Source organism: Clinocottus analis, unplaced genomic scaffold, assembly GCF_023055335.1.
Source record: "Clinocottus analis isolate CAN_PGR_092001 unplaced genomic scaffold, fCliAna1.0.p SCAF_7, whole genome shotgun sequence".
NCBI lineage: Eukaryota > Metazoa > Chordata > Actinopteri > Perciformes > Cottidae > Clinocottus > Clinocottus analis.
Genome location: NW_027176229.1, coordinates 12,919,285 through 12,928,431, shown reverse-complemented (window position 1 = coordinate 12,928,431; position 9,147 = coordinate 12,919,285). Strand labels below are relative to the sequence as shown.

The following is a 9,147-nucleotide window of genomic DNA, read 5'->3' as shown; positions in this document are numbered from 1 at the left end:
CACACAGGGAAGTAACAGTTTAGCAGCAGCTGTTGGGTTTTGGACTTACCCATGGACAACAAAGATACTGACATATGTATCAATAGTACATGAAGAAGCCCTGACCCTTCAGGATGCGAAATATTCTAACTGATTTGTCACTGGGTAAATAAAACATGTCTAAATTGCACATGTGCTGAATGTTTCAATGCCCTTTATAGTGGTTAAGAAGCAAAGTGCATATTTAACATAGTCATCAAGATATACTACAGTGTGACTATAGTTCTTAACTGCCCAAGTGATTCCTTCAGAACTTTCCTTCCGCACCAAATTACACAAAAGAAATGCACATATTTACAGAAAAAAAGAAACAGCGGTTTACAAAAAACACAGAAACAGAAAGCAATAGAGGAGCGATGCCTTCACGCTGTGAGCGCAGTGCGAGAGCAAACAAGCTGCTGTTTTATTCACACAGCATCAGCTGGCACTGAATGAAATAAAGGTCAATTTCTGTGTTGATGTGAATCATTTAATGTGAGATTATTGCATAGTTTGGAATTCTTAACATAGCTATTAAATTGACACTGACATCTCTTACTCTTTTTCTGGTCTGTGCTTCACTCTTATCAATCCAAGAAAATATATATATTCCCTTTTTTTCAAACGGGGCTGGGTTCAATTCCCTTCATGAAGCCAAAACTATACTTTATAATTTTGTTATCAAACTATTTTCAAGCCGACTGGTTTGCAAGGTTTGAATATTGGAGTGAGGGTGTATTCTGGATCAAACTGCTTAATAGTGAACCGAACCCAGCCCTGGTTTCAAGTTACTTTCTCTATTGCATTTTAAATGTGCACACACATTTGTAATTTACTGTCAGTATAGAAACTAACTTAAGCCATTGGTTATCACCACCATCTACCAGGCATTGATAAAACAAACACCAACATGAAGTGACTCCGGCTCTGCGCCAATCGACTGACTCTGAGTGATCGCCTCGACCTCTGAAGGTCACTATTTGATTTCAAATGTTGATTTTGCTTAGTAGATAAAGTCTACTGGTACTTTTTGTTATTTTGATGTATAGTTACAAGGCCCCTTCATAAATACAAACTAGTATGTGATTCTTATCTACTGAGTGTTCTTTTAACTGAACCCTTACAATGTACCACCAACATGTTACAGAAAGAGTGTGAACTAAGTTAGTAGCAGCGGCCTGTAAATATCTTCACACACATTGGTTACTTTCTCACTCTGTCTGCAGCTAAATTCCTCTGCAGTCTTAGTAAAACATGCAATAGCTGAAAGTAAACCTTGTGCATTCAACATCCTATATAAACCAACTTTAAGTAAGTTAGTTTAGTAATAATGTTTCTCTTTGCCATTACAGAACATAGAGATCTACTGATTGCCCTGTCCGAGACGGACAAACAATTTTTCAGTTATAACAGTTTTGATACTTCAGAGGAGAGATTTCTGTCTTTGCTCATATGGTTTGACATACGGGAGCTCAGGTAGAAAAGAGTGACATCACATACTTTTAATTAAACTATGATGAGTTGTGAGAGTGTTTGCTGTTGTTGTCAGGCCACTGTCGTTTAAATCTTTTCAATCCACACACACACAACCCTGATTCAATAGATCAGCAGATTTTTCAGGGGCTTTAAAAAAGATTTTGCGACTTCAGGCTAAAGTAGATAGGGATACTGCAGTATGAACTCCCATGATATCTTTCTCTCCCATTTTTCCTAGTATCAGAGCTGACACATTAACAAAAATAATATACAAAATAAATAATAACAGGAATAAAATGCAAGAGATTAAGAGAATCAATTACACTTGTTACTAATTAGATTCAACTATGTAGCCTCCTTAGACTGTGCGAAGATAAGCACTGCAAACTAGTGCAGAACAATACAAAAACTTGATGCTGGTGTTTGTTTTACTTTGATTATATGGTCAGTCATCGACAATGTGCACAATACCCCAACACTGAACGACCCATCTAGCAGCTGCAGTGACCAGAAACCAGAAAGTGTGTCAAAATGAAGCTATTGTTTTGTTGTGGTCCCTTGTAACACCCATAAAGTAGATCACCTGACTTGAATGACCAACCTTGTTCCCCTATGGCCAGCACAGAGTCATGACATGGGTCCCATTCAGTCACCAGAGTGTCAGCTCACTTCTTTTTTTTGGCATAGAGGCATCAAGTTCAAATAGGAGCTATGACTGAACTGCTTTTTAAATCTGTAAACTAATTAAAAACTACAATAATGCAATTAAATAATATAGTAGGAAAATAAATATCATTCCAACAAGGCTTTTTGTTTTAAATAGTCATTCTCAAACTTGACACTGGAAGCCAGTGTGTATGTCATGTTATTCACCTCAGAGAGTGATGCTCTTCAGTGCAAGAAGATGGCTGCTCTCCTTCTCATCGGTGAACGTGCTAATCAGCTACTGCACATACACGACTGCCTCAGCTCAGTTAAGAACATAGATACAGATTCCACTAAACACGGTCCCACATATTATGTAGAGCTCAACAGTCATATGTATTACAAGTGTCTGTATACAAGATATGCAAAATTAACGTTTTCTTATATTTAGACTTGGCCACGACCGGGACAATCCTTATGTGCTGGATGATGATTTGAAACACATGACAGTGGCTACACCTGCCATCAGAGAAAAACAACAACTATAAGTGCTATTAGCTATACACTATTTTGGTATTTCATGAATAGCATTTAGGGCAGTTTGAAGTTTTTTGGTCAGTTTAAGGTTACTCAAAGGTTATCGTGAAACCTCTACAGACCTCACTCTTTCAGAGGGCAAGCTATGGCTGTCTCAGATAACTTAGTATACAGTACATTTAACTGTTATGTTAGTCAGAAAATATATATGAAACTCATTTTCGCATTTCATGCTCACAATTTGACTGGTCTCATTGCTGCAATATTAGATACATCTACCACTAATATCCCATTCCCATCAATGAACTAATAATAATCCAACTACTGATTTATATTCATGATAAAATGCTGAGATTATGAGATTGCGTAATCTTTTAAAGCACATACTTGTGCTCTAGAGGCTCTATAGTGCACCACTATGGCTGTTTTTTTCTTTTCTTTTTTTTGCTTGGCATCAAAAGACATCTTAAGGATTCATCTCTGTTGGAGGAGGTGAAGAGGAGCGAATGTCGCACAGATGCAACAGCCACATGTTCAACACTAACTGTGAGTGAACTTGATGGAAGAGGGGTTCTCTCAAGCCTAAAGTGTAGGATATACAATATAACAACAACCAAACTCTGATATCAACTCTATGTGCGTTCCGGCATTCCCTAGAGGTGCATATTTCTGTAACTTCCAGTCCAGCGGACTTAGGATGATATCACCACTAGGGAATAGAGGAGCTTTCGTGATGTTTTGTGGAGTGAGTGGAGTTTCTGAATCTTAGTGGAAGTTAGGAGCTGTCGCTGGCAGAGCGCTTTTTGCCAAAATGACTGGCGGAGTCTCTGTTTCGCAGATTAGGCTGGATCTTGTACATATGGGGACCCATGGACCAGCGCCAGCTCCCACGGCCCTCCACTCCAGTTGGGATGGCAGCAGCTGCAGCCACAGCAGTGGATGGGCAGGGCTTGTTCTGCAGCAGCTGAATAAGCATGGTCATCTCTGGGCCCAGCCGCGACACCATGCTGGTCCTAACGCGGTCCACTGTGTCCTCATCACAGTCCATCAGGCTCTGGAGCAGCTTACCATAAAACCTAGGACAACAAAACAAAGCATCACAGAGCGTTTGTTTAAGAGCTCCAAGACAAAGGGGACAAAATGTACAGCATGACAACAAGACATTCCTGTGGTACCTGCAACATGCACATATCTGTTTAAAAGTATTTCTCTGTATTTGCTCATGTGCTCTATAGTCTGATGTCATCCATATGGGTCTCTACTAAGCCTTGAGCTTCACCCTCCTACACAATCAATTTGTCAAAGTCAATTTTACTCAAATTGAGAAAAAATGTACGAAGAAATATAACATTTGGTCCCAGTCTGAATAGAGTAAAATCTACTCCTCAGAGATAATAATTCAGAGTATATTTTACTCTATTTATTGTTTATTTTTTAACTGTACATGATGATATATTTACTAGAATTGGATTAAATTCTAAATAGAATAGATTTCAACTCTAAATATATTTCTATATAGAATTGGATTTAACTCCCATCAGCTCTCTTCAGTCTCATAAACCGTCGGCTCGTTCCAGTGTAACGGAATTGAAGGAACCGTAGTGGGCGGGGCCACGCTGTTTTACTCCGATAGATTTTGTTCTGAATATTTGTTCGGCCACGGCCAGTAATTACACTCCAAAATGATAAAATATTACTCATTTAGGAAAATAATAGTAACTCCGGAAAAAGGACATCCTTGTTTTTCCTGTAACCCTGTTATATCCACTCCCAAACTGCAATCCCACATGTATGACAGCAACAAAAAATATCCAAACTTGATATTCATGTTTCTTTTTCTTGTCGAAATAATGTTTGAATCAGATGCCAACCAAAACATGGAAATCAATAAAAATGTTGCCATCTGTTATGCTGCATAAATTAGGGGCAAATGTGGAATTAGCAACATGCCAGCCATGTATTTGTGGTATAGGAAGATTCAAATATATGTCACATTCACTTGAAACTAGCAGCTATATTTAGTGATTACTAGTAAATATGCCCTTGTTTTCATATATACTCTGTAGCGAAAGAGCCTGCTGAACAGCATAAGCTTCAAACTCTAACATGCCCTTAGCAAGCCCAGAACAATGTGTCCTTGGTCACCAGATTGCAACATCATTTTGTTGTTTAGTAGAAGAAGAGCTCACCTATTGGGGAAGTGACTTGGTAGCTGTGCCACTTCGCCAATAGCATCTGGATTTGATCGGGCAATAGTGCAGATATCCAGCTTGCTGTAACACTCCTCTTGGACTTCAGATATCATTCTTTGGAAGGTGGAGCAGCGACGGATGGTGGGGAATACCTTCGAGGTGATGCCATTGGCAATGCACTTAAGGCTCTCCTTCACAAATGCTTTACCCTGTAAAAACACAGCAGTGCTTTACACATTCTTGCCCTGACAGTTACACCCATGTAATCCTACACAAGCTCATGTGCATGGTAGCAATAAAGAGGATGGCATACTGTTTGGAGTCTTTGTGAAATAAAATAAAGTGTATACCTGAGTGTCAAATTTAGCAGCACTGTAAAGGAAGGACTTGCAGATGTCATGCATGCCATCTGTGTCACAAGTTGAGTTTTCCAGGCAGGCGAAGGCCCCGCAGCCAACTTGGAGGGCACTGTTGAGACAGCGTGCCACATCTGCTGTGGGCACAGAGAATGAACCATCAGCGGGGTAGCCAAGAGTGGGTTCACTGGGAATGACTGCACAGTCACTGAGCTCATTACTCAAGGGTTGCCAGGGTTTCAGCTAAAATATTTGGCGAACAAAAGCAAATCTTCATACTTTGGTGATTCACAAAAGACATACAGTCACTTGGGGCAAATTGTGACTTGACTGGAGATTGGACACCTTACAACTCAGACACTATTTGGCATGACTGTAGTTTTCTCTTGGCAGGGATTTATATTCCACTGTTTGGTTCTTTTCAGCAGGGCTTGGATGAACAGCACCAGAAATACCAACGAGTTTACTAAAAATTGTTGGCGTGCCTGTAGACACACACAAACATACCCTTGTACCACTGGCACACACAGACATACACACAGTTACTCTGTCTCCAATTGCTGTAATTGTCAAACAGAATTTGAGGACTCTTACTCCAAACCACTGTAATATAATTTAGTATGTCCAATTACATTTCAGAAATGCTCCTATGAACCTCGTTATAAAATACATGTTCAGAAAATGCAGCTATATTCATTTCATGCGGGTCACACGACTGGATAAGTCATTAGGCTCATTAACCCACAAGTAACCCTGATCCCTGGTCTTTATGAAACAGCTACCCTGCAACATCATTCAACCCATGTCCATACGGCCATAAGGATCACAGCTTAGTCCATGCAAACGACTTGTGATTTTACACCAAGAATGAGCTATGAAACATAATCTGTAAATCAGTGTATCCAGATAGTTGGCTTTCCTTTTTCTCCATGCAAGAACCCGCTGAGACGGCCAGCATGGAGCTTTACTCAAATTCTTTGTAATAACCATTAAGAAATGTCATCTTGGAGCTGAAGCCTACTTGGCAGACTTAGAATCTGGAGCCCCATGTTGACCTGCACGGTCAGATCAAATCTGCCTGCCTTCGGGGACAAGAGATTGCTCTCAAAATACAGGATGAGCTGCAAATCTTACGATGATAAAGCAGTTCCTGCAGAAGGTACTCAGCATCCCTGTCACCCACAGCCAATTATCACTGGGCTCCACCTTTTACTGTTAAAAAGGAAAAGTCAACATTTGAATGAAGCCTGCAGATTCACCATTCACAGTGCCATTCATTGATGCGGATACAAATCAGTCATTTCTTCCTTTTTTATGAATAAGATATGTGAACTAATGGGGTTGGATTAATTTATCCAAAAGACACATCGTCAGTGACAAGCAGTGTATAAAAGACAATCTGTTTCTGATTTGAGGAAGGCTTCGTGTGAAGCCTTCTGTTTTACGCACTGAAAGCACCCCCAAGTCCACTATACTACTAAATAGTGGGACGTATGCAGCAGCTCAAGCCACGAGAAAGAGACAGCATGACACAGCCTGCACTCTCAGGTGTCAGCACCAAGCTCCATGCTCATCTGTTGCCGGCAGGACACCGGCAAAAACCACAGCGCTAATCCCGCAGCCTTCATGACTCAACGCGCTCGTTTAGACAGAAAAGACTGCATAGGCCAAACATATATGAGAAAAATATCTCCACAGAGTAAACGAGCAAAGGTAAGCATGTGCGTTGTAGAAATGGTGTGTAAAAAAAAAGCAAGCAGTGCACTCTGAGATATGCAGATGGAAGCAGCGTGTTACTTACAAGGGCTATTGGCAGAAAAGCGTGTTCTCCTGGGCGAATAAGACTCGTTTTGATCCAATTCATATGCAGATGCATTCAGCACCATCAGGAGAAAAAGTCCCGTCCTCAAAGGCATCGTCCTCTCACAGATAATACAACTAAATGTAAAGAGACGCCTCCTGCTTTGTGTGTAATTCATAAGAATAACGCTCCAAAAAGATTCTGCAACGCCGAAAACACAATCAATGTAGGTTATTACAAGTAAGCTGCCAGCAATATCTTTACACTGGACTTCCTCACTATCCTTTTGACTTGCATGACAGATAGCGCCGATGTCAAGTCTGCATGGGTTTATAAGGGAGCGCTGAACATTACGAGTTCTGCGTTTGGACCAATCAGAACGCTGTATTGAAGACCGTGGTCCTGGTCCCTCCACTACTAATTGATATAATAACTGTACACACTGTACCTCTCCCAGGTCAACACGGAGAATGTGGCCATTAGTTCTTATAATAAGCCTTCAGGACAACATGTACTTTTGTTATTTTATTTTAGAAGTTACCCGATAGACATTAATAAATCACCTTGCTCATGTATGTAACAGGCTGCAAGTTGCTCTTTTATTCTCAATCATCTGTAATTGCTTTAAACGCTGATTATGAGGTGACTCTTGACTCGCATGCAGTATTACATCCACAGTTATGGGAAACAGTGGTTTGTGGATTGAGTTGTCTTACGCAAAAAAAACATTTGTCTACAAATGTTTTATCAGCAAAAAACTACTATTCTATAGAATTTTTTTTTTTTGCTGATTGTCTATATTAAAAAGGGATGTAATCCTTCTGTTTTGACAGTTTACATGAGACAATACTCCCATAAATAATGGGAAAGGATCTGAACAAAATTATTGTGGGGCGGGATTTTTAGTTTTAGTTTTGTTTGTCGATTTTTGTCTACCCTTATGATATTTATTGAAATTTGTTTTGGAATAAAATATCAAATTTAAAGTTAGGTATTGTACATAAATGTGAGCTTTGTTAAATAGTCCTTTTTTTGTACTATACCTTAATTATTACCTTTATCCACTCTGTGTATGTGTATATTTACTACAGACAGCAAGTACAACAAAATATCAAAAAAGTACCGTATACAGTTTTTAATCAAATGTATTGTATAAAGTTCAACATGAAACGTTAATAACCCGGTGTATTAGTTCGGTGTATAAATGAAGTGCAAAGTGGAGAACATGAAATAAGATGTGTAAATAATATAGTCAGATGGAAGATTGAGCATTGCAATAAGTATCTGATTCTATAAGTAATACTTAAACCTGTCACATGTAACTGTTCGTGGTTTTCAAATGTGTCGTTCCAAATGTCGTTCACGTTTTTTTCTAATGTGCAAATTGGTATCGGTTGTGAAAATTATTATTCCAGAAAGAATAGTTAGTTAATTAGTTATTGCTGAGAAGCGGTACATTTTGTTCTAAAGAGTCTAAAGAAAATATTAATAACACACTTTTACCCAAACCAAATCATTTGTCTACAGTCCCTAACGTAAAAAGAATGCAAAGTCCACCTCCACATCTCCTAACAGACCAGAGTGTATCTAACCAACCTGTATTTTAGGCAAATGGGGCATGCACTTTGCCAGACTTAAACGCCTTTGTCCAAATATCAACCCATAATATTCAAATGACATGTCTTTGTATTTTTATCACTCTGGCATTTTCCTGAACAGTGCAGAATGATGCTGTCGTTGTTGCTTTAACTCAATGGTTCTTTTTCTGTCATGTCCCACTCTGGAGAAAGAAAAATGTTAGGGCCCCACTGCGCCAATAACATTGGAACAAAATGGTCCAACTTCTTGAGCCTCCTGCATCCGTGCTCTTTTAATTAATAGATTAAAGAAAATTGAAATCCCTTTCAGGTGAACCAGATTGCTTAATCCGACAAAAAGTAATTACATGTGCAAACACTTTGTTAAAACAATGCAAATAAAGTTATAAAAAAAAAAACCTGTAATACCTCCGCACCCCACTAGAGGGTCACGCCCCACAGTTTGAGAACCACTGCTTTAACTCAAGGGAATCTACTTAAAATGGAGATAAACTACCTGTGTTGTCGTCCTAATTCTCAACTCT

The 9,147-nt window shown here is 39.3% G+C and overlaps 1 protein-coding gene across 1 annotated transcript; it reads right to left on the bottom strand.

The window, feature by feature from the left end:
• Positions 1-2,411: 2,411 nt before the first annotated feature.
• On the bottom strand, positions 2,412-7,288 carry stc1 (stanniocalcin 1). Its single transcript, XM_068605275.1, has 4 exons — positions 7,026-7,288; positions 5,219-5,361; positions 4,866-5,077; positions 2,412-3,752 (listed from the first exon to the last, which is right to left on the bottom strand). Exons 1-4 carry the CDS (start codon positions 7,201-7,203, stop codon positions 3,452-3,454), a joined length of 834 nt encoding a protein of 277 aa, XP_068461376.1. The 5' UTR covers positions 7,204-7,288; the 3' UTR covers positions 2,412-3,451.
• Between the last annotated feature and the right edge of the window lie 1,859 nt (positions 7,289-9,147).

Bases quoted from the DNA above. Each gene is read 5' to 3' on its own strand.
- stc1 (XM_068605275.1), bottom strand. From the start codon at position 7,203: ATGAATTACACACAAAGCAGGAGGCGTCTCTTTACATTTAGTTGTATT. The intron at 5,362-7,025 runs GTAAGTAACACG...CTGTGCCCACAG, and splicing joins CTTTTCTGCCAATAGCCCTT to CAGATGTGGCACGCTGTCTC. The intron at 3,753-4,865 runs GTGAGCTCTTCT...TTGTTGTCCTAG, and splicing joins CCAAGTCACTTCCCCAATAG to GTTTTATGGTAAGCTGCTCC.